Source organism: Scleropages formosus, chromosome 10, assembly GCF_900964775.1.
Source record: "Scleropages formosus chromosome 10, fSclFor1.1, whole genome shotgun sequence".
Lineage (NCBI taxonomy): Eukaryota > Metazoa > Chordata > Actinopteri > Osteoglossiformes > Osteoglossidae > Scleropages > Scleropages formosus.
In genome coordinates, this window is record NC_041815.1 from 21345824 (window position 1) to 21371977 (window position 26154).

At 44.9% G+C, this 26154-nt stretch overlaps 1 protein-coding gene across 1 annotated transcript in view; it reads left to right on the top strand.

Moving 5' to 3' along the window:
* Positions 1-23953, top strand: part of prkd2 (protein kinase D2) — a 36962-nt gene extending 13009 nt beyond the window's left edge. Inside the window, exons 2-18 of the mRNA XM_018748768.2 lie at positions 9844-9982; positions 12202-12333; positions 12949-13139; positions 13841-14024; positions 14151-14222; positions 14376-14532; positions 15480-15597; positions 16169-16246; positions 18029-18353; positions 18563-18615; positions 18950-19022; positions 19175-19281; positions 19474-19635; positions 20594-20692; positions 21507-21774; positions 22092-22177; positions 22625-23953. Coding sequence (XP_018604284.2) covers positions 9844-9982; positions 12202-12333; positions 12949-13139; positions 13841-14024; positions 14151-14222; positions 14376-14532; positions 15480-15597; positions 16169-16246; positions 18029-18353; positions 18563-18615; positions 18950-19022; positions 19175-19281; positions 19474-19635; positions 20594-20692; positions 21507-21774; positions 22092-22177; positions 22625-22843 — 2463 coding nt within the window. The 3' untranslated portion in view covers positions 22844-23953. The remainder of the gene's footprint in view (positions 1-9843; positions 9983-12201; positions 12334-12948; positions 13140-13840; positions 14025-14150; positions 14223-14375; positions 14533-15479; positions 15598-16168; positions 16247-18028; positions 18354-18562; positions 18616-18949; positions 19023-19174; positions 19282-19473; positions 19636-20593; positions 20693-21506; positions 21775-22091; positions 22178-22624) is intronic.
* The last annotated feature ends 2201 nt before the right edge of the window (positions 23954-26154 follow it).

Sequence of the window (26154 nt, forward strand, 5' to 3'; positions counted from 1 at the left end):
TATGAGTAAGAGAATTCATGTGACTATAGAATCTGAATGAGCTACAGTGCTAATAGAGGTCTTGAGTCCTTTGGCTTGTTTTTCGTCTACAGATTACAGTAAGAAACACAAAGCAGCTATCTGGTTTTGCAGAGGTGTCTAAAATGAGAGACCCAGTTGGGTTTTCAGATAGAGGCAGGTGCCTAAATACACAGTGATGCCAGGGAGCTTGGGTGGAGAGGCACTAAAAAGCCCGTGTTGTACTTCTATTTGACCATGTCTGGGGTGCAGAGGGGCTGTGAATTATGCACTTGCTGCTCCAGCCGCACCTTTACTCCACGCTCCAAGTGTAACTGGCAGAATGTGCAAGCGTGAATTAAACTAAATCATCTCTGGCTCTGCAGGGGGCGTAGTAGTGAGACCCGACACATTGCAGTCAGCAGACTCTTCATCACACTCCTTACCTTGAACTGATAACGGTAAAAATTACCCACTGAATGAATGGGTAAATCATTGTATGTAGCTCAGTGTACAAACCTACCATTGTAAGTTGCTTTGGAGAAAAATGTGAGTTAAATGAATAAATAATAATTCGGAATTTTTGCTGGCGGGCAGAATTAGGAGTAGTAGTAGGCCAGTTATTTTTGTTTAAAGGTACATGCATGCAAGTGATTAATGAAAATCTAAAATAAATAATGTTTTTTTTCAATTCTTTAACAGTCCAGCAGGATGTCACAAGCAGTGGCTGGTCAAATGGATTCCCGATGAAATCTTTTCCAAGCTGTAGTCAAGGTGCCCTTGACCGCAAAGATTAACCCTCAGTTTGCACTTCCATCTGTGCTTTTGCATGATGGACCTTGTTTTGTGGTTCTGCCCAATCTTATCTCATAAATGTATTGTTCCTGGAGGGTGTGGTGGCGTGGTGGGTTGGACCACAGTCCTGCTCTCCGTTGGGTCTGGGGTTCGAGTCCCACTCGGGGTGCCTTGCGACGGACTGGCGTCCCGTCCTGGGTGTGTCCCCTCCCCCTCCGGCCTTACGCCCTGTGTTACCGGGTAGGCTCCGGTTCCCCGCGACCCCATATGGGACAAGCGGTTCAGAAAGTGTGTGTGTGTGTGTATATTGTTCCTCCTGCAGAATCACTTCTGCAACAGGCCTGCGCTTCCCTCTTCTGGAGGACTGGCCAAAGCCCCCCCCAGGTTGCTCACCTTGTCTTGGTTTGTGCCATGTGTACTTTTTTTATTTTTAATTTAATTTTTTCTCCTCTCCAAAAAAATCACGCAGTAAAGAATGTGCCTGCTGACAGCCTGTTATTGCAGTATGAGTGGAAATACAGGTTTTGTAATGTGGGGAAGGCGATGTCATCTACCCACACACACACATACACACACACACACACACCCAGTGACACAAACCATGCATGGGATTTGTTTGCTTTACAGATAATCTTATCTGTGGCAATTTGCATGTCATTTGGCCTACATGTCAGGTGAAGATGACATTAAGAAGAGGTGCTCTGGGCCATGGCAACAAGATTTGAACCCTTGGCGGTACTGATGAAGCTTCGGTCATATGGGTCTAGTCAGCACTTCACATGGTTAGGTTGCTCTAATGACACAGCTGTGTTATAGTCACAGGGTGTTACAAGGTGTAAATCTGATAAACCAGAACTGAGTCTTTCTCTCACACCTCCAGGACACTGTTTTTACATTTACATGTAATCAATTAACAGATGCTTTTCTTCAAAGTGACATACTCAGAGAACAATACAAGAAGCGCATTGCATCGATTAGTTTTTATTGACTGCCCCACATTATAGGTCTCATCCGGGTCTGATACCTTGGTAGAAACCTGCTCACAAAGCTGGATGGACTTCCTCAGGGGTTTACAGCTTGATTCTGGGTGGTGGGGGTGGGTGTTTGGGGCAAGTGCATCCACAGTCTCTGTTGACAAACCAAAAAGCCTGTTTGGCCTCACACAGGATCAGTTAATGGACCAAACGTTAAATAGCAATCCATCTTTTTCATGTACACATTTTCTTGTGTTCGGGTTGATTGATGAATAATTAAAGCAAATGGAAAGCAAGAGGAAAACAACATCAACATCAGAGAGCGTTAAAAGACACGAACTAGGTCACAGTGTTTATGCTGTAATTTCCATCTAATTAGGACACGTGCGCTTAGTCAGACTCTGGCACTGCTGAGGGTGCGAGGATGTCTCTTCACATGACGGGTTGGTCAGGTGACACGGCACGAACAGACCAATGAAACCAGCAAGGCGATGCCTGTTACCTCGACGGGTGCCTCTGTGTGTGAATAGACGGCACTGTGGGCTCAGGTTTCGGTCTTGGACATGCTGTTCCAGCACACTGTGCCTAAGTAAGGATATGGAGGTTGTCAGGGTGTGTGTGTGTGTGTGTGTGTGTGTGTGTGTGTGTGGGTGTTTTCTGGATCAGCATGCACTTGGGCCCTTATTTAGTCAGTTTACTTGAGTCTGAGTGAAAGACGCAGTGCTACACTCAACAACTGGCTGTTTGCATGTGCCTCAACTGGTGTGTGTTTTGATTTGTGTGTATGTGTGGGTCTTCCATCCATCATCCACTACTGTGCCTCCCTGCCAGGCAGTGACTTGCATTTTTTGTACATAAGCAGCTCAGGATAGAGGGGAGGGGGTGTCTCGTGCTTGCTGGGAAGGAGGTGAAAGCCCCCATTGTGCGGCCAGTCCAGGCGTGGGGGGGGGGGGGTGCGGGACGGAGTCCTACAAACGCATAAATCATTCATTCTCTCCACAGCTCGGTGAGCCTGGCTCCCGTGCAGGAGCACAACCAACCCCCTCCCCAAGGCCCTCTCGCACTGCCGTTCCGCCGTAGCGCTGTACTGAGAACTCTGCTGTCCATATTTTAGTCCTGGGGAGCTCATGCGTAAATCACGCAATGATTTGTCACAGCAGTGATTTGACAAGAGAGTGGAAACCACGTGGCAACTAGAGCAGCCGTGATGCTGCGGAAGCGCTGTCCTTCGGCTCAGCAAACTGTGTGCAGCCTGGCTGCCCCACCGGGGTGTGTGGGCTTTACTGGCCTAGGTGGCCGTAGCGGTTCCATGCAGAGATCCTCTTACTCGGCCCATGCTTTCGCTTTATTGCTGCACACCGTCCCTTGGGTTCCAAGCGTGAAAAGAAAGGAAAGAATGCGTCCATTATGACACAGGAGGCGGGACTCCAGGCCTGTTGGGGAACGGGCTCCACCCTGAGATGTTGCTTTTTGCAGTGCAGAGCAGCCTGCAGGGAGATTTTATGGGGCACCCGCACTGTGGATGTTCTGGTTCCTTGGGTAAAATGACTACGTTTATTGATTTAGGTGACACTTTTCTCCAAAGCAGCTTACAAAATTAAGCTACTCACAGTTACTTACCCGTTTATACAGCTGGGTAGTTTTTACTTAAACAATTTCGGGAAAGTACCTTGCTCAAGGGTACTACTGCTAGAGGTGAGACGAAGCTGCGACCTTGGGGTACAAAGGCAGCAGTTCTAACCTCTACATTGCCAGCTGTCCCTAGAATAGACTAGAATCACGAAAGACCAGAAGTCCGGTTGATTCTGATCTGGATAAGTTGGTCGTCAGTAGATGAACAGGTTGAGTGTAGACTGGTTACACAAAGGGTGGCGCAATGGGTTTGGGTGGGGTCTGCTGTGTGTTGGGGGTTCAAGTCCTGCTTTGGGTGCCTTGCGGCCGACTGGCGTCCCGTCCTGGGTGTGTCCCCTCCCCCTCCACCCTTGTGGCCTGTGTTGCTGGTTTAGGCTCCGGTTCGCTGTGACTCTGCTTGGGACAAGCGGTTTCAGACATTGTGTGTGTGTGGTTACACACATTGGACCGAGTAGTCAAACATACTACTGTGACAAGAAGCACGTGGTTGGATTCACGTACAGCACCGATGAGAAATGTGAGCCTGCATGGGACAAAGTGGACTGAATACTGAATGCAAAGTCACACACAAGTTTCCTACATCTCTGAGTACTCCTGCAGAAGATCTGAGTACACACAGTGCCTCATTTCCTCACCAAACTTGTTTAGCAAACGCCTTGTGAACAAAACTAGTTTCCAGCAGCTGGACTCAAAGCAAGACTTGTACTGTATGTTTTACCTCATCTAGAGAAGCTTGTTTCTGTGTAGCTTGCCTAGCGTCAGATTTTTCCCCCGAATTTACATCCTCCCAGCGGCAATCTGCCTGCATTTACGATCTGCCTTTTTCAGTAAGGCAGATACTGAAGAGGTCGCAACAAGATCCGAAAATGAAAATCAAGTGCTGGCTTTAAACTACAGATATTTCTCCTTTGATGTGCCTGTTGTTCGCTTGATGGTCAGGCTACCACGCCGAATGCCAGTTACTATCATTATCTCGTCTACCTTCAATCTTTCCTCCCTTTCAGATGTTTTCAGTGTTGTTTTTTATAGCTCTGAAAGGTCTGCTTCCTCTTGAAGGAGCCTCACCGGCGAGAGCAGAATCCCTCTCTTTTTCGAACGGCGAGGTGAACGGGCGCCTGCGACGGACGCACGTTACCGCAGTGTGCCGCATGAAGTGAAACCGCTGCGCCGAAGTGCTCCGCTCTCTTCTCCTGAGCAGCGGGTGCAGGTTCGAGGAGTAAACACATGCTCTCTTGGGATTCGGCAGTGCAGCCTGTGCGAGCGTTTGCGCATCAACAGATGCGGCAGCACCTCCGTCGCTCCCTCCTGTGCATAACAGGATGCTGCAGACCGTTGATGCTCAGTGAAGCTTTTCACCGCCTCACATTTTCTTAATAAATACCCGCAGATGCCCACAGCTCAGTGTCACATGCTCACAGCATCACCGCTCCACCCGTCTTGGTCTTTCCTCAAGTTTCGGTGCCCTAGTAGGGTAAAAGGGCCTCAGCCATGCGAGATCACTGCTGTCGAATACAGTCCAAAGATGAATTACAGGCTCTACCGCCGAAATCTGAAGAATTATTATATTTTCTTATCTGATGCTTTAATGCAAAACAGATTATGATTTCTACCCATTATTACACATGAATGTGTTACCAGAAGTAAAATAACCGGACCTCTCCCTGGCCCTGAGCCCCCGAATCGACACTATACGAGTTACAAGGCTGTGCCCTTACCATAGTGCTTTCCATGATGTTATGTGGTGTAAGGAAGAAGGACCTGCGGAACTGACTTCAGTATTCGAAGGACTGATAGTTACGTGCCAGACAACCTCCCTGGGTGTGAGCCATGTGAGCTGCAAAGTCTAAAAGGCACTCAGCAACTCAGCAAACTACTTGAGAGCAATTACATTAGTGTATACATAGCGGCACTTGAGCGCTTCCAGACAGATAGGGACACAAGGTCCTGCTTCTCTGCAAGCAAATGGGCAGGACCAGGACCAAGGCAACCCGCCATGTTACCAGATCAGCGTGTTTCCTCCAGGAAGCGTATTGTATTTACCGTGGGTTTAACAAAGCAGCAGAACCGTGTTGTGTTACCGACGCTGTAAATACCTGGGTGGGGTGCGTCTCCGCCGAGAGGAGGGGGTTACGCTGGCACGAAGGAGTCGACAATGAACTGTAGCGCTTGAATTATTCATAGGCCTCACTTCCTCTTATGATGCCTTCTAGAGATGTAATGAGTAATGCGGGGGAATAAAGGTAAGCCACAAAAACCAGAAGTGTCTGGCACGCTTCGTGTTTCAAAATGCTGCCATTTTCGTCCTGCTCTACAGCTTCAGGGAGCGGCGATAAGTTTCCGCATCCTCGTCGACATGCAAGTTAGCCTCAACTTGTCCCAGACAGGATGTTTCAAAATGCTTTTAGCAGCCAGAAAATGTAATGACGGTACAGTGACAGCAGCTGGTGTAGTGCTTAGGGCTGTCGCCTTGCGCTTGAAGGGCCCAGGGCTCAACCGCCCTTCCTGCTGCAGAAGCCTTGATCAAACTACTTACCCTGAGCCGACACAGTAAAAGTTACCCAGCTGTATAAATGGGTAAATAATTGTAAATCACTTTGGAGAAAATTCTCAGCTCGATGAATACATGTAAATATTCAGCAGTAAAACAGCGGTGTGTTAACTCAAAGCCAAGGGAAAAGATCTCACCTTCTTCCTGTTCCACAAACAGTTTAACACCATCGATTTCGTGGCACAGGTGTCTAGTCTGTCCTGTCTGCCACTTGCATGACCATATTATCCCTGTGTGTGTCACTCTCCCTTTGCGGTTAATAGCACCGGGGCCTGTTGGGAATTATCGTGCTGCAATCGTTGGATTCGGTGAATCACACGAATGAATAGCTTTAAATGCCGAATGCAAATTCTTTCCGTAACAGCTGTTTGGAGCTGAAGCTGGTGTTTGGCATTGCGACACAGCCTAAACCCATTCATGGTTAGAAGCGTTCGTGCAGTGCCTGAAAGAGGCACTGTATAATTTATAGTGTTCATAATAGAGATGTGAATGGGTAACTCAATACCTGCTTACAAAAGTGGCTTTTGAAATGCTAATCAGGCTCCAAGATGAGACTTTTCAGTAACAAGTATGTGGAGTCCATTCCTTTGTCAAAACTTCAGGAAAATACTAGAAAAGGTATTCTTGTGCTATTGTTCCTACATTACATTTCATTGATTTACGAAACACCTTAATGACAAATGCCAGTGTATAATAAGGCATAGACCAGAGCTCACAGAGTATAAGACATATGAAGCTCTCCCAAGAAATCATGAACTGTATTGGTAAATTTGTCATTTGTCTTCCTATGCCAAAATGCAAAACTGCTTTGACTTCATAAGAACTGTGAGAAACAGCAATTTTATATGAATACAATACTTTTCTGCGAAGAACAGGGGGTAGCACAGTGGGTAAAGGTATAGATGTCTTCACAGCTTGTTAGGCCTGCCTGAAATCCCTCTGATTTACCTTCAAGAAAGGTTCAAGTGCATCAGTAAGGCTCTTTGGTTCTTGTGTTCACACACCTACAGTAAGTCTGCTCTTACGACACCTTCCTGAGGTTTAGTGACTCATCTAGGGTGGCCCGGGCCCCTGAGGTCGAGGAGGTTACCGAAAATGTTGCAAGATGTGCTCCTCCCTGCCCTTTTCACCCAATAATTACTGAAAATGTGTTTACATAAAAATCACATAAATGTCACTCTGAAGTGTGTTGAAGAGAGTCATCGTTTCAATCTCACGGGCTGTTTTTGCACAGCCTGATGAATTACGTTAGACTGTGCTGTATTAACTGAACACTGATGGGGACGTTGCTTGGCTGGAACAAATCTGTGCCTCTGTTGCTGCCCCCGAGGAAGTGCTGGGGTGATAAGGGCGCAAAGGGAAGGGAGGCTTAGTTTAACAGGAAAAGGTGACAGCAGACAAGCTGATTCCACTATGTTACTTAGGAAAGAGGGCTACAGATCCTTTGGAATGTTGTGATGGGAAGGGACACGTCTCCTTCCTGACCTGTCCCCATCTGACCCCAGCTAAGAGCTGTTTTATAGACTATTCCCGTTTGATAGGCAATTCCATTATTGCTGTTTCCCGAATCCTGTGTTAGCACAATGATACATAAAATCACTGTCCCTATGTTTCATCATAATGATGTGTGCTGGATTGCTGTGGAACTATACCCTTTTTCCTGGAAATAAAGAAAGGAGACATAGAAGAGAATCACATCCAACCAGCCTAACGCTCTTACCGTATCCCTACATGTGTAATAGCTGTGTATATTTACCCAACGCTTTTCTCCAAAACAACTTACAATATTAAGGCTCCAGTTATTTACCCATTTATACAGCTGCATAAAACTTTACCAGAATATCAACAATTCCCAGTCACCTTCCTAATAATTTTTTTTTTTGAGATACATATAAACATTTTCGTTACATTGCAGGAGTGGCTTTGTAAGGGATTGATCTGAGCATGATCATGGACATGTATACCTTACAGCATGAATATTATTTATTTATTGACTTATCCTTATATACAACTCATTCAGGTCAGCACCTTGGTCAGGGCTACTACAGGAAGAGGTTTGTTTCGAACTTGGGTTCTTCGAGTGAAAGGCAGCGTCTCTAATAATCATACTATTACCTGTATTCGTAAAGTAAATGATAATTGAAAATACCCAGTGGAGAGTGTCTCTCTGGATTTCCCTCTCTTCACAGACACAGAGCCACCAGCTTTTCAGCAGATTGCCACAAATACCATAAATATTTTTCCTTCTGGAGTAAGTTTCAAATACAAGTTTTTTTTCTAGAAGAATAACCTAATTAATTTTTCTTTGACATGGCACTTTCCAGCAGCAAGAAGTTTGGAAACTCTTGCTAACGGCCAACATTAATCCTAATGAGGCAGCTAACGATTTACAGTAGGTGGTTAATAAGGGTTTAAGAGATGTACACGGAAATCTTTGTTGTCAGGTAAAGATATCTGGAAAGCGCATAGCGAAGGTGGAATTCCCATCGTTATGTGGGGAACGCAGCCCTCGCGTCTCCTGTATATCTGAGCCATGGTCACAACCTCGGCGGCTGCATTTTTATGGCGGTCATGCACACTGGGTTCCAGCCAAGGCCTGATCACCAAGGCCAGATACTGCAGGGCTGTTTTGAAAAGCCTGGGGTCTCAGGACTGTGAGCTGATTGTCATCACTGCCAACCACACTATAGTGTAGCTTGCTGCTGTCTTTCACTCTTATTTCTTTTTCTGTCACTGATGGGTCATAATCATAAATGACTGTCATAAAACGAGCTCGGTAGTCAGTGTTCTGTTGGGTCCTCCCACCACCTCCGCGTCTCTGTTACAGATGATAGGAAAAACTGTCACCTCTCCTGCTCGGTGGACACGAAGGCAATGGGAGAACTGGAGGACATTAAATATTAATGCAAGTGCTTTGACGGACAAGACGGATGGTCAGCGTACCATGGTTGTCTGCTTTTGACCGATGTTATCATAATGCTTCGCTCGTGACCCGCGGTGGCAGCAGACGTATCAGATTCTCCTTATAGCAAGAAGGGATATGTAACATTACACTGTTACATGATCGTATGCCCTTGGTGGATTTCAATATCAAGCAGCGTTTACTTCTTTTTCACATGAGGCTGACCATACCTTATAGACGTAAAATCCCGTTTCATCAAAGTATCATTCATTCCTCATGTTTTAACCCAAGATTGGAGTTTTCTTATAATTTCCATCATGTGCTTTGTGTTAATCCAACACTTGAGTGGGACTGATAATGTCCACTGATGGATGGTTTTTCCTTAAAGCTCAGGGTTGGGGTTAGGGTTAGGCTTTGTAGAACATGCTTGGTTGCCGTTTATTTAGACACAACAACACATGTCCTTTTGCGTGATGCTTGTTAACAAGGATGAGCTGATGGGGAGGGATCTCAGGATAAGCAAACTCTGCCCCTTCCTCTTCCATGTCCCGCCTCCACCTCTCTCACTCTACCCCATTCTCCTTCCTCTGTATAACCCTGCCTCCATCAACCCCACATGCAGCTGGTGAAGGGGTAGAACAGAAAACCCCCTGGGTACCACTCAAGCGAGACGCAATAATAAATGATCATTTGTACTTGGTTCCTTAGAGGATACACCTGGGAACTTTATTAAGTAACATGGCCCTCTTTTATCTTAACGGCACCTTATATCTTTAAGCGTATTGGTGAGGATGGTAATATGAACAATTCCTGATGTTGTATGAGTCTGATTTTGCACGGTTTGATATATTTTGCGTACCCTTTGGACATTCTCTCTGAAAGCAATGCTGCATCAAATTTTCATTACCGACTATCTGTTTGTGATGAACATCTGTTATCCGATGCAATAATTGGATTACAAGAAGTCTCCCTTGTTGCGTTTCTGTGTCTTGCAGTTTCCGGAGTGCGGATTCTACGGAATTTATGACAAAATTCTCCTTTTCAAGCACGACACAGCCACCAACAACATCCTGCAGCTAATCAAGAGTGCGAGTGACATCCAGGAGGGAGACCTCATTGAAGTGGTGCTCTCGGGTGGGTGTCAGGTCCCCCCCGCTTCTGCTCTTCTTCCCATCCCACCCCTTCCATCTTCCCAGCATTTCTCCTTCCAGTCTTCTTCCACTTAGATGTCAATAAGCTCATCAGCTATACTTCCTGGAGGTCCAATCTTCAACCGTAGGCAGATCGCTGATGTTTATGATACCAAATCCAGTTGTATTGTACGAGATATTTTAGATTTTCATTTACTTCAAATAATTAATATGTTTGAGAACTGGATTTTGTCCATGTTAGCTCTTTGAAAGCAAATGGGTTCTATGTGCTTCTTTCCTCCCTCTCTTTCAGCAGTGAAGCCAAGACTAGAGGGAATTTCTGAGAATCGTATATAAAACATAAGTTTCATAAAATCAGGAAGCCAGAGTTCTGGATACACTGACAAAAAGAAACTAAACATAAGGTCTTATTTCTTTTCCCATGTCTCTTTCCCCCCCCACTCTTTAATCTTAATCTTTATCCATTTAATCTGTGATGTTGTTGATGTTCTCAACATTGGTGTCACACTTTCTGAGCGTAAATGAACGGACCCGTATAACAGAGCAATTAAACATAAACATGAGTCATTACTTGTTAGTCAACCCTTACGCTTAGGAAGCAGCACAAATAAGAGTACAAAATGATGGTAAATCAAAATTCTAATACCTTCGAAATCTTTACAGAAGCCTTAATTTACAGTACAACTCAGGCACTCGTTCTCACTGTTGATCTGTCTTTAACAGGAAAGGAATTTGTTAGCTGTCTAGTTATAAACTGAGTCTCATCTGAATATGAGACTTCTTTCCAACTTTCCCACCTAGGTTAGAAGGGTGTTTGTCACAGGGGGCCAAGTAATTAACAATAATTGTAAATATAATTCATATAATAATAATAATATATGATTCCAAATGTTAATAATAACAAAATCAACAAACAAATAAGTAAATAAATAGTTTGCTGTCTTTAAAACACGAAAGGAAGATCAGATTGATCCGGCTGACTCATTTACTCTCCACAGCAATGGAAGATCCGTGAGCTGGTAGTGCTACTGACCTAATATAAGTTAGCTGTTCTACACCTGTAAATCAATCATGACATTTACATTTATTCATTTAGCACATTCCGTCCTGGGTGTGTCCCCTCCCTCTTCAGCCTTGTGCCCTGTGTTGCTGGGTTAGGCTCCGAGACAAGCGGTTTCAGACAATGTGTGTGTGTGTGTGTGTGTGTGTGTGTGTGTGTGCGTGCGTGCATTTAGCACATTAGATGTCAATGACTTATCAATCAATCAATCAATCATCCTTCAGAACTGACAGTCCACTACTGTGTCCTCTTTGTACCGAAAGTGTATTTAGATGTGACTTTACATTTTAGATAAAACAAGATTGCGTCACAATGAATCAATGCACACCGAGGGGCCCCATGAGGGCCTCAGGGTCCACGCCCAGCTGCGCTCTCACGGCTGAAAGTTTCCACTCCCATCTTCTTTTCTGTTCCTGTGCAGCGCTGCTGAAGATACTTTACTCAGCCTTCTTTGTGTCGGTTCTCATAAGGCATGACAACACACTGCTGCTCTCAGACATGTAAGGACAATGACACTTTTTCTGGTTTAAATGTGGTGGGAGAGAAAAAAAGACTCTCTGAAAGGCCTCACGGTGTAAGACGAACGGTTCCCACAACCGGTTCCTCCTTTCGTACGTCAAATTTGTTACTGTTCTGATGACAGTCCACATCTGCTGTGGGAATGGGAAGTACCCCCAGGTAGACACACAGACACAGGACGCAGTTTGACATGTCACAGAAACACTTTTTTCTGGGTCTTCACTCAAGACTATGATTGCAACTCCTTACCCACAATTCTCTAAGGATGATTCTTTGCCAGTTTCCAGCATGTTCTGTTAGCAATTGCAAATAAAACAGAATTCACGCACACCTCCTTTGATTCATCTACAATCGTCCGCAATCGAAGTGTCCGCTCGTAACAGCATGGTGAGGAAGCATATCTATCTGCAAATCATCCTGGTGCAGAAGGGATGCCATGAGAGAGAAAAAGAGAGCTTTGGCTTGGCACAGAACTGAAATCTGTATTATTGGCATTTGAGACTGGACATGGTCTGTCTACTCTGTGTATCCCTTGCTGTGGTGTCACCAAATAGACCCATTTTATTGACAGGTCAATGAAGATGTTCTTCTACAGTTCATTGACCTCTTTATTTTTCTTACAGCGGCCGCCACCTTTGAGGATTTCCAGATCCGACCGCACGCCCTGAACGTGCACTCATACCGTGCGCCGGCCTTCTGCGACCACTGTGGAGAGATGCTGTTTGGCCTGGTGCGGCAGGGCCTTAAATGCGACGGTAAAATGCAACTGACCATGTCCATGTTTTATGTCCGTAACACCGGACATTGTCCAGATATTTGTGTGCCTGAGTGCCAGAGCACAGCGGGTTTGCGAGGTCTCTTCGGATCATAAATTCCTGAGGAACCTTGAAGGTATGATCATCACGGCAACCTGATTCATATTGCTGCTCGGTGAAAAGTGGTAAAGTGGTTGTAACAGAGAAGGGTGGTACTTTTAAACCCTAGGAATAAGAAAAAGTACTTTTGACACACACCTTATTCAGTAAGTAGAAGGCCTCTGCCAGAACATTTGTTTTTCTTGCCAAGAGTTTAAAAGTATGATCCTTCTTATTTTAAAATTTTTTTTCTTTAAAACTGCTGCTGTGAATATCATTTCATTTTTACTCTAACTGAGCTATTTGACTAACAACTCCTGTCTAATTACCTGTTTCAACAATTAAATAAGGTTAACAGTCTGGAAACTGCATTATAATCATAGGCCGAAGTTGTAAAATGTCATTTTGTTACGGTGTGAACGCGGCATCTTTCCAAAGCGTTCCGTTCCTGTACAAAGATATAAGAAATAACAGCCCCTTCACAAACATTTCTCTTGCTCTCTGGCTCCCCCACAGGCTGTGGCCTGAACTACCACAAGCGCTGCGCCTTCAGCATTCCCAACAACTGCAGCGGTGCACGTAAGCGGCGCCTCTCCACCACCTCGCTGACCAGCACCCAGTCCCTGCGGCTGTCCACCTCCGAGTCGATCAGCAGCGGCAGCACATCCGCCGAAGACGTCGCCTTGGTGACGTCACACACGCAAAGGGTACTGGCTTCCCAGCAAGCGTGCGCTCATCCGCTCGGCACAATGGCCGAAGATTCCTTTTCCTGTTAGTTAACAACAGCACTGTGATTCTGGTATTTTGTCAAGCATGTGAAAGCTGGGCAAGCACGTCAAAGCTCCTTTAAGCTGGAAATATCTTGGCAGTAACAGTACCAATGTAAAGTATGGGGAAAGCTGGTAGCATTAATGGTTAGAGCTGCTGTCTTTGGCCCCAAAGGTCGCAGGTTCGAATCCCACCTCCAGATATAGTACCCATGAGCAAGGTGCTTGTTGCTCCAGTAAAATTACCCTGCTGTGTAAACGGGTAAGCATTGTAAGGTGCTTTGGAGAAAAGTGTCAGCTAAATGAATAAATATAAAGTGTGAGCACACATGATGGAAAACAACTATTTCCACAGGACATTTGGTTAATGGATCTGACAAGTAAATGCTTTGTGTTCCCAGCTGTTCTGCAGCAGGACATGTGTGGGTCTCTTTGCTTTTATTCTTCCGTTCAGTTTGCCCCATACCAGTATTGGTCAGGTTGCCGAAGTGTACTTCACACTGATACTGCATGCACAGACGCTGTGAGTCCCACTCAAGTGTCAAAGTGACTGGTCTCTCCAACAGTAGCTCTGTGAATGACCTCGAAGGCTGGTGACCTCACAGCTGACCCTTTTATCTCTGATCTCCCATCTCCTCAAGCCTCGGACCCCCAGCGAGGCACGCCGCTTCTACACAGGCCGCCCCGTACACCTGGACAAGATCCTGATGAGCAAAGTGAAGGTGCCCCACACGTTCGCCGTGCACTCGTACACGCGACCCACCGTGTGCCAGTACTGCAAGCGCCTGCTCAGGGGCCTCTTCCGCCAGGGGCTACAGTGCAAGGGTCAGTTTTGGGGAAGAGAGCTCTTCATTTCCGCCTTCTTAGATCAGTTGTGTGTGCTTGCACTGGGTAATCCAGACTGGATTTTGTGGCAAATGTTCTTTTCTATTTTCTCGTGTCTTTGGGCAGACTGCAAGTTCAACTGTCACAAGCGCTGTGCGTATAAGGTGCCCAATGACTGCTTAGGGGAGACCATCGGAGGTAAAGTAGAAATGAATCAGCAGTGTGTGTGTGTGTGTGTGTGTGTGTGTGTTAAAATCTAAATTGGATAGGTATATAAATGCTTTGCAAGTGACAGTGTGCGTCACTTTGGGGCTTATTTGTGACTGCCCCCCACACCCCCCTACCTTGCAGATATGCTAAGCCCCACTGTGGACCAGGAGGTTCCCATGGAGTACACTAGTGAATCCCCCCTGATTGATGATCCAGATGACACCTGCAGCATCCCAGGCTCCTTTTCCCCCAGCACCTTCTCAGACAGCAGCCAGAGCGGCACTAGTGAAGACCAGAGGTGAGCACCATTTTTGCCCTCTTGCATTCCAATAAGAAAAATTCTAATTTAGAATGTTATTTTTGTAAATTTAGCTCAAATATCAGTCAGCTTGTACTCCAAGAAAAACAAGGAGCTAAAATAAGGTGAAGAAATAGATATAAATAAATCTAGATTAATAACATCAGTTTTAAATGTGGGCAGCATGGCGGCACAGTGAATAGTACCAGTGCCAGGTCCGGCTCATACTGTGCTGTTAGCATGTTCCTTTTTGGTTTTTTTCTGGGTGCTCTGGTTTCCTCCCAAAGTCCAAAACCATGTCTGTCAGATTAATCGGTGACTCTAAATTGCTCTTCGTGTGTGAATGGGTGTGACTACCCTGTCACGGACTGGTGTCCCATCCAGGTATACCCTGCCACACACACTGTCCTTCTAGGAGAGGCTCTGGATCATTGAAAATCTGCACTGGATAATTAGTTGTTGATAATGAACGACTTTTAATAATAAAACTCATTCTCACTCGCTTGCTGACTTTTCTAAGATGTTTGCCCGAGTCAGGGTCGTGGAGGTGCAGAGCTTACCCCAGAAGCACAGGGACATAAGGTCAAGTAGGAAACACCCTGGATGAGACACCAGCCCATGACAGTTAAAGCATAAAAATTCAGGGGCCACCAGTAGCAGAGTGGTTACAGCTGCTGCCTCTAGACTCAGAGGTTGTAGTCCCACTGCCTGCTGCGATACTCTTGAGCAATGTACTTACCCTGGATTGCTTAAATAAAAATTACCCAGCTGTAAACATGGGAAAATCATTTTAAACTGCTGAAGCCTGTAAACTGCTTTGGAGAAAAGCATGAGCTAAATTCAAAAAGTAATAAATTTGAACTAGAATGAAATATCCATAGAATGAAAATTCCCTTTGAAACACACACACACGCACACACACTGATCCTGGCTCCCTCCCCCTCCAGCTCCATGGGTTACATCCCCCTCATGAGGGTGGTCCAGTCTGTGAGGCAGACGACCCGTCGCTCCAGCACGGCCATCAAAGAAGGCTGGATGGTACACTACAGCAACAAGGACACACTGGTAATGGAGCAGCCTGTCCTCCATCCAGACTCCAGCTGAACACGCGTGTTGAGACTGACACCTCATTACTCACTTGTTCTCTATCAGTCCATCCCCAGCTTGGCTTTTCCACCTTCCTCTCTCTGCCTCTGTCGGTGTACCAGTTCTGCTGTGTCCCTCGATTCTGCCCATCAATAATAAAACACAATGATAAAACAGTAAAACTGTCCCAGGAAATACAATGTGAAGATTATTTTTTTTATTATGTTCTCCCTTTTGTCTCTTTGTTCACAATGCAATTTTTTTTTTGTCATTATTGGAGGGTCAATTCCTCTTTTGTTGCTGTGGTCTCTTGAAGTTCTACATAGAAAAGAAACCTGTTTTTCTCAGATGCCTTTCTTCATTCACTCTTTCTTTAAATTCTTCCTTTCTCCTTTTCTCCCTCCTGGCTCTTCCTCTTTCCTGTCTCTCAGCTGCCCCCAAGCCGCTTGCTCGCTTTCGTCTCCTTTGGGACGCTGGTCTCTCTGAACTGCCGCAGAGCTCTCCCGAACTCTGACCCCTGACCTATCCTCTCCTGCCCCCCCACACGCAGAGGAAGAGGCATTACTGGCGTCTTGACTGCAAATGCATCATCCTCTTCCAGAACGACACCACCAACAAGTACTATAAGGTAGGTAGTGTCCAGTGTCCAGTGTCCACCCACACAGACCTGTATGTGACAGCACCGGATGTGCAGCCATAGTATTATACCTCATTAAAATGTTAAGCAATTTATTTCTTCATCATTAGCCATCAGGGGCCATTAAGGCACGGTGGGCAGAGCTGCTGTCTCATAGCACCTGGGCTATTTGGGTGTTGGTTTGTATCCAACTCAGTCTATGTGGAGTTTGTAGGAGTCAGACGTCCTATCCAAGGTGTGCCCTGATTAGCCTTGCGCTCTGTTCTTCCGGGATAGGCACCTGACCACCACAACCCTTAGTTGGACAAACACTGAATGAAAAGTGAAGATGTAAGTGATTGCTAGACCCACATCATTTACCATATTTTGGGATTCTAGACTTATTTCCTCTACATTGCAGATTTTTTATGTGCCATACATTTTTATGACATCTGAAATTTGGAGATATCTTCATAACACTGAAGAAGGGGCCCTAAGTGCATGTTCCCGTATATGTGATATGCTAAGGCATGTTTGTACTGTGGAGGATTTAAAAGTTTCTTATCGTGTCATGCTGTACTTGAGTAAAAGAACAAGCCAAAAGCAAAGACGTTTTCTGGGAAACAGCCAGGTAAGAACACAAAAACCTTTTCAGAGAAAACAACAAAGAGAAGCAACAGGTAAGTGTCGCACAGAGCAGACTGGAGACCCAGGTGTGGACCCAATTGCAGGATCGTTGATTATAAAGCTATTCAGGACAAGGGAATACTCTCAGTTGGAGACAAGTGTGGTTCAACCCGAGGTGCAAACGGGGTTTGAAGGGAGAATCCGAAGACATGGTCGATGACGCGAAGCGAGGTTTGATACTGTGGGAAACAGGAACAGGGACAAGAAGATGGGCGAGGGAGCAAGGAGCAGGGTACACGTATGAGGACGGGTTAGGCGATGAGAAAGAATCGTGGACACAGGAGGGACGGTTGTCTCTAGGAGATTCCGCGATGGGGAAGGAGCTGGGGATGGTTTTATGGATGAATGCTCCGATTGCGGACAGGTGCCTCATCAGAGTGAGGTGCTGCTGATTGAGGTGCATGCGTAGTCGTGACAGTAACAAGTCCAAACACAATCCAAGCAAAAAACAACAACAAAAAACAGTGTTATTGTCACACTTCTCCAGCCTGCATGCAGGAGCTTTTCAGGGGTTGATCAGGGTCAGACTGGCGCTTGTGAGACTTAATGAACCCATCCTTGGGGTAGCTGTCAATCAAAGGCAGGGGGTGTGGTCACTGTCACCACCTGCCGCTGTGCTTTGGAATTTAATCTGTTTCAATATAATAATTGAAGCATTTCAAAATTGTATTTTGGCATTTTATTTCAAGTAAAATACATATTGTTGTTTTTTGCTCATAAAAACATCTTGGTAAGTTACCAAGAGGGTGCATGACAGTTCACTCTTGAATTTTGTAGGTAATATAATGTAATATAATGTAATTTTCAGTTAATATAATGTAATATCTTGGCATGTGCTACATGACACTTTGTCTTCTCTGGTTTGAACTCTGAGTTAGATGAGAATTTTAAAACATTGTATAGCTCTTTAAAAGCTCATCTGTAATTTCTCTCTGTTACTTAACTTTGAATTCAGCAAGGCTGTTGTGATCTCTGATCTATGTACGTCTTGGGCATTAGCATTCTCTGCAAGTGCTTACTGACAGTTGAGGCACTTAATTAGATGCATGAAGATGAAGATGGTGATGGACTCTGACTCTGACCACCTCTGCTTCTTGCTTTCCTTAGGAAATCCCTCTCAGTGAGATCTTGGAGGTGTGTCCTGCTGGGGATTTCACACTCGTCCCTCCAGGAACCAATCCCCACTGCTTTGAGATCGTCACTGACACCATGCGTTACTTTGTGGGGGAGGACCCCAATCCCAACACCCCCGGCAATCCCTCCTTCTCTGGCTCTTCCGAACTCCCAGGCTGCTCTTCATCCCCCAGCAGTGTTACACCAAACAGTGGCATTGGGCGGGAGGTGGCCAAGGCGTGGGAGAGCGCCATCCGCCAGGCTCTCATGCCTGTCATCTTCCAAGATGCACCCACAGTACAAGGACACACCCCCCACAGTAAGTTCACTTATTATTGACATTTTGTTATTGAAAATGACAGCTGCATAAAAATGTACACAAGACCTTATCTAAACCACAATGCTTTATTTTTAACCAGATGACATATTTTGCAAAAATTCTCTTTTAATTAAAAATCCAAATCATGGCACACAGTTGGATTTCTCTCACAAATATGACTTACCATGGTTCTTTGCTGTGATGTACAGGACAGGCCTCTGTGAGCATTTCCGTGTCCAACAGTCAGATCCAGGAGAATGTGGTGAGTTTCTTATCTGTCCAAAAGAGGCAACGCAGCGGAAAAACTCTATTCATAAATATATAACTGGCACATTATGCTGCTGTTGACACAGAACAGGCACACCTATTAGGCCTGCCCAAATTTTACTGGCTGTGGATCAAAGATTGTTGTATATTCAGTCCTTTTCACAGCTTGCACTTTAGAAACAGAATTACAGTGCATGTTTATTTGGAACGGGTCTAGTGTGCATCTGAATGGGACTCCTACGCAGGACATGTAGTAACCCTGAAATCATCAATGAAGCATGGATTGATGAGCGCAGAGATTTCATCAGTGATTATGGTCTCTCCTCAAGGACATCGGTATGGTGTATCAGATCTTTGCTGATGAGGTGTTGGGCTCTGGGCAGTTTGGAGTGGTGTATGGCGGTAAGTTTATCGTATTCTTTCATTATCTGTGACAAAAAGTGACCATCAGAAACACATAGAGTGATCCGCAAAAGCCTCTTTGGAGTTTATAGGTAATTTTTTCTCCTGTCACGCCCTCGTGTTCCTCCTCCTGTTTGCCGCTCCTCTCTCAGGGAAGCACAGGAAGACGGGTCGGGATGTGGCCGTGAAGGTGATCGACAAGCTCCGTTTCCCCACCAAGCAGGAGAGCCAGCTAAGGAACGAGGTCGCCATCCTGCAGGTGACCACCAGGGAGGGTCAGAGAGCACTGCACTGCGGGGTCTTGGAGAGTCCTTTAGCGGGGTCTGCTCAGGATCTGAAGCTTTTCATAGCGATCAACCTCAGTCTTTGTCACTCAAGGACCTTCTTATTAATGACTAGACTAACATGACCAACACTTTTATCCCAATTCTGTCTTCTCTCGGGCGTGCAGAGCCTGAGACACCTGGGCATTGTGAACCTGGAGTGCATGTTCGAGACACCCGAGAAGGTATTTGTGGTGATGGAGAAGCTGCACGGCGACATGCTGGAGATGATCCTGTCCAGCGAAAAGGGCCGGCTGCCCGAGAGGCTCACCAAATTCCTCATCACGCAGGTCAGCGCTTCTCTACACACCCGCCGCTCGTGCACTAGGGGAGTTCATTAACAAGGACCACGTTTTAGTCTTACATTTACACACTAATACATGTACACACGAATATGAGTCTTTTACAGGGAAGAAGAATAAAGCGGGGAAACCATGAAATATTTTTAACATCTGATACTATCATGATTTCTTTTTTTTTTTTTTTACATCTAATAGTAAAATTTTCCAGTGTAGCATTTGTTTATGTTCATGCAATTTTGCTTAAATGTCTGGCTTCAGTTATCAAATAATATAAACCATGGCTTAGCTTTGATGTTTAAAATTGCCTGTGACATTGTGTAATCAACAGCTGGAAGCAGGGAGTGTTTTAAATTGATGGACTTTGTGTGAGCCCTGTGTAGGGTAACACACTTCAATGAAGTACATTCAACACAACATGAATGCAACTGCCAGGAAACATGAGATCAAATAATGGTGCAGAAAATAGGCTTTATTGGTATATTATGTTATTTAGTTATGTTTCTTAATGATTATACATGGACAGAGGAACAGATAAGAGAAATTAATTAAATGAAAGAGGAGCAGAAAGGCAGAAATGGGAGTAAGTGAAATAAAATGGAAAATCTAATTGTCATATTTAGTTTCTTAAAGTTTTCTGCAAGGCTAGTTCTTGAATGTATTATTATGCAATCAACATATTATCATTCATTACATGGAGTGAGAATAGACTGAGGTAAAACTGGGGTGCAGCCAGAGAAAATGTGTAAAGGAGAATGATGCTCCCTGTGCATCTGCCGATGTATGTATGTGTGTGTGAAGTAGTTGGGTCATTCTTTCCCCAGCGACCCCCCTCCCTGCCTTATTGTGTGGGTGTGTCTGTGTTTGTTTTCCTTTGTGCTGCCCTTGCGCTCTCTGGCCAAAAGGCCTTCCTGTAACACCCACCACCTGACATCCTCCCTCTCTATAGATCCTGGTTGCTCTAAGGCACCTGCACTTTAAGAACATCGTCCACTGTGACCTGAAGCCCGAGAACGTGCTGCTGGCCTCGGCTGACCCCTTCCCCCAGGTACACGCACCTATAACCCCTCACGCAGACCCCACGGCAGCAGGCAGTAAGGTGGAGATGTGCACTTACACTGCTGCTTGAAAGCGTGTGAGACCTATATGAATGGTCATTATTCTTGTATAAAATATTAACATAAACTTAATATTGCTGACATTTAAACCTTGAATCTTAAACATATAACATGAATAAATGATTATGATTTACACACCTGATTCTACTTGGTTTAACTAATACAACTTCTCGTTCACTTATTTTTCCACCTGAACTACTTCTGCGTTTCTACTGCATACATGATTTCCTCTAAACCTACATATGCAATTGGTCATTACACACCTATTATGTCACATGAGAAAAACTGTTTCTCATTAAATTTCCATTTTGTAGTAAAGCTAAGGGACACAAGGGGTTTGCATACTTTTCTTGTCAGGAAGAAAGTGTGAAAAGCAAATATCCTGACTGCTCGTGTTACGAATATTTGAATTAACATTTTTCAGTTTATTCGTTAATAGGATTTTCTTCACCTATGTATTCAGTTAAATACCTGTTTGTAATGGAGAAAACGCAAGCTGTATTTTCACAACCAGCCAATAGGTGTCAGTAATATGCACCCAAGTGGAAAAGAAATGTAAGACCACCTTAATTAAACTTGTTTTTGCAGAGATTACAGACTATTAAAAATTCTTTTTGATGTGCAAACAAATAAAAATATGGACAGAATTCAATTCCTGACAATGTTCATAAGCTGCGGAGTCAGCATACACATATTTAATGATCTAATATAGTGGCCTTCTTCTCCTGCTTCTGTACCTTCCAGGTGAAACTGTGTGACTTTGGCTTTGCACGGATCATCGGCGAGAAATCATTCCGCAGGTCCGTGGTGGGGACTCCTGCCTACCTGGCCCCTGAGGTGTTGCTCAACCAGGGCTACAACCGCTCGCTGGATATGTGGTCTGTGGGTGTCATCATGTACGTCAGTCTGAGCGGCACGTTCCCCTTCAATGAGGACGAGGACATCAATGACCAGATCCACAATGCAGCCTTCATGTACCCCCCCAATCCCTGGAAGCACATCTCCCCTGAAGGTACTTGTGTGCATGCGCACACACAAACAAAGTACACTACACCCAAACAGGGTACATCTAGCTTTTATGGCAAAAGTACCCTATTTCCAGTCTGTGGCTAGAAATTTAACTTCTGAAAGATTACAGAGGATTGCACTGGTCTCACCTGTGAAGTGATGCTCCTTACCAGTTCACCTTCATCCTGCAGCATCCTGGTTTTGCAAGAAGCTATCTTTTCTAATGCTGACATTTCCACAGCTTTGAGGAGGGCCCACAGATAATGAGGAAAAGCTCACGCACTTATTTGTGTGTATTGAAGTTTCCTTTTCTTTCTACAGCAATTGATCTCATTAACAACCTGCTGCAGGTGAAAATGAGGAAACGTTACAGTGTGGATAAGAGCCTTAGCCATGCGTATCTGCAGGTACTCACCCGTCTCTTTACTCCTGATTTAACACACACACACACACACACACACACACACACACACACACTCACACACTCACACTCATTCACTCACTCTTTATGCTTGTGTCTACATGTATGTTGACAAATTTGTAGACATGACACCTACTGCTCTCTAGGTCCATTTTCAGCTGAAGTGTGTGTTGTATCTGTCCCTGCAGCAGCAAAGAAGAGGTTTCACACAATATAAGACGTACCACAGTGAGAAGTATGATGCGGCATACGCATGATGTGAAAATGAAAGTTCACGTTGTTACATTTTCCTCTCACCCACTTGCTCGCTCTGTGCTTTTGCTGTCATCCCTTCCTATTTCACTCTTCCCTTTCTCTGTCCAAACTCACCCCCTCCATGGCCCCATCTCCGCTTGTCTCCGCTTGTCTCCGCTTGTCTCTGCTCATCTCCCAGGACTACCAGACGTGGCTGGACCTGCGGGAGCTGGAGATGAAGCTGGGTGAGCGCTATATCACCCATGAGAGCGATGACAACCGGTGGCAGCAGTTTGCACAGGAGCACACTCTGCAGTACCCTGCCCACCTGGTTCCCCCGCCACGTGCTTCTGATGAGGAGGAGGCCGAGGACGATACTGATATGCAAGGCTTGACCGAACGGGTCAGCATCCTCTAAGACGACGGGGAGGATGATGACCACCATGTGTTGCAGCCCCTCTGACTGTTCTGGACCTGTTGCCCTTAGGGCCCCTGACTGTTATCTCCTCTCCCGTCAAGTCATCTTTGGTGCAATCAGCATCATTTCCTGGCTGTCTTAGCTGACCTTTAAACCATTCTCAGTGTAGAAAAGCAATACTATTCTCTAGATCCCGGTATCCCAAAAGGCTCTGACCCCCATGTCCCCAAGCACTCAATATGACGTAGCAGCCGGGAGGGACTCGCTCTGTACCCCAGCGGCTCTGTGACACACCGAGAGAGTGTTGTAGTGTGAACTCCATGCACTGCTGATGAATGAGTGGAACTGGAGATGAGACAAAGTCAAGGAGATACACTGTACTGGTCTTGATGAACCACTCTCATTCAATTGTCATGTCAGGGAAAATTCCATTTCATTCAAAATATTCAGAAAGTGACTGCTGCCACCACTCTGAGCAGCAGAGGGCGATGTGGCACAATTTACAATAGGGCAACTTGGGGGTGGGCTTATGAGGACTGCTTTGGGGTCTTTATAAGGTAGATTTTTTCAATTAATCACAAGTCCTTCATCAGCAATTTATTTCTCCTTGTGAACTGTAGTGTGTTGCCCAGTAAAAGGACAATGAAGTTTTTCTATACTAAATGTGTGAATGATGAAGAAAGTATGTCTCTGCTTCATCCCATCAAGCTCAAATAGAGTACCGTAAACCAGCAAATACTGTATCTATCTGTATTTCTTTTCTGAGGGAAACCTGAACAAAGCCGGGCGGTGGCATCACTGCGCTCTGAAGAATTTCAGAGAGCTTCCTTCCGTTGATGTAATGTTCTGGTTGTGTTTTTTTTCTCCGAGATGTGCGTTGCTTTAGAGAAAAGCACCTGCTAAATGAATGAATGTACTGTATGTAAATGAATAAATGCAACTGAAACTGCTAGTTAAAAAAATTTCCTACAAAGACCGTTTCACTTCAGCATCAGTAAAAGACGTGTATGATGTTGATGCCCATAATGATACATCACCCTCACACACGCACTGTTTATAACCGCTTGTCCTGGTGAACCGGAGCCTAACCCGGCAACAGAAGGCGCAAAGCTGGGGGGGAGGGGACACACCCTGGTCCGCCGCAAGGCACCCCAAGCAGGACGCGAGCCCCAGACCCACCACAGAGCAGACCTCGGCCAAGCCTGCTGCGCCACTGCGCCCGCCCCCTGCATCACCTTCAGTGGAGCACATTTCAAATGAAGGTTTACTCACACTTGGTGAAGACACCCATTCTGGTTTGCAGTAGCAGGGAGAGAAACGCAGCCCTGTAACCTGACGTCCAAAATTTAATCAGTTCTTAATCTGGTCAGTTTCTTAATCTGAGCTGCAAAAGTAATCTATGAACTGGGGAAAAAAAAACATAAAAAAGGAGAGGTAAAACGGTATTGATTTCTTCCCAGAGGGAGACATGAAAAGGACAGTTGTTTGTTCACCCCACTTCCACTCCTCCCCTCACCCCCCCCGCCACACAAACAAGATCAATAAAAACACCTTAAAGCTTGTTGCCATCGCATACTTCTGTACTGTATCCATTTAAAAGCCACCAAGTACTTAAATGGGAAATCAAAATGAAAGCAGTGCCATCTTTATCACGACTGCAGGCAACACGTTCATGGCTGGGGGAAACCCTAACTTCCCTCATGATGAGAAGAAGAGATAATAATGATATAGATGATAATAACTTCCATGAAACAAGGTGGACATGCTGAGTGGCAGTGTGGTGGTGGGATTGCAGAGATATGGATTTTGCATATTCAAAGATGTCATTAAAGCCACTGCTTTCTCCTGTCAAGCAGAGTCTTGGAGAGAAAAATTTGACTCAAAAGAATGCGCTATTCTTTAACAGCCACAGGCCACCACAGACAAACCCGTATGGTTGGTCCATGCAATTTCCAGCGTACTGTGCTTATGTTAATGTGTGAGAATTCGGACAATGTGCTCTGATTTCCCACAACTAGATGTGAGAAAAAAACATATATTTTGAATACTTCAATAAAATTTAAATAGATTTTTTTTTTAAAAAAAAAACATGAAACTACTCTGTTGGTTTGAGTTATGTAAATTATTTGCTTTTTCGATTCACACCTCCAATTCTGAAAAAAAGGCATGGACTACTTGATGTGGACAGGTACATACATGAGACAGAGGATTCAGTCCCCAGGGGGACATTAGAAGCAGGGGAAGAAGGCGGCGGAAAGACCTGGGTAGGATGCCAGCCTTTGCGAACACATGACACTTCTGACTCATCTATATAAAGGTCTGTGGGCAACACTAATCTGATAAGTTTTAACCGCGTAGGAGTCATCTAAAACTTTCCTGGCCAATTGTAATTTGAAAGTTCCCCCACATTGTGCTGTAATGAGATGGAAGTCGTCAGTGATGTTTTCGCTTAATTTTACATTTTTCCGTTAATCTGATTAAAAAAAACAAAACAATGCATTCATGTAAGAACTGATAACACATGCAGTAAAAGAATGAATACAAGGGAGATTAAATGATTGTATGGAACAACACACATGATTGGATGTTTGTGTTTATCTCCCCGCAGGCTGAGTAATAAGACAAAGCAGTATAAAAGATGAGTGTATTCATGTGATGTACTGCCATTTAATTATCACATCATCAGGATCAGCATGGCACCTGCGTCATGAGAGAGATCCCCATGTGGTTGAAGAAGCCCAAGCAAAAGCCACATCACCTGTACTATTACAGAAGTGCGACAAATTCGAGTGACAGATGCAACTGTAATAAACCAATTTGTTTTCAGCTTTCAGTTGAATTAACAGTTATTTATCTCATGCACTTATAATGTTTGAGTTGTTCGACAGTGTGGAACTTACAATGATTCACCAATTTATTCAGCATGGTGTTCATACCATATTGTGTCAAGGAAAGAACCTTGTTCAAGGGTTCTGGAAGATGAGCGGGATTCGAACCTGCGCCCTTCAGATTATAAGGTGACGGCTCTGACAGGATACTACTTCCCGTTCACGGTTTTTGTAGGACTTTGTATTTCCAGACCACATGGCAGTTCAATGATTTTGATACATCCTAATTAAAATGACCATGATGCTTAAAAGCACGATAAGCAGAACAGCCCATTCATCTCAGAATAGCTTTCTGTGCGACTGTAATCAATACATGGCCAGTTTTCTGCTGGAGTTAAATTTATTCTTTTAATACGGCTTACAATTTTCTGCAGTTTCTTAGCTCGGCTTCACTATGACAGGATAAATTTAGCACAAATAACG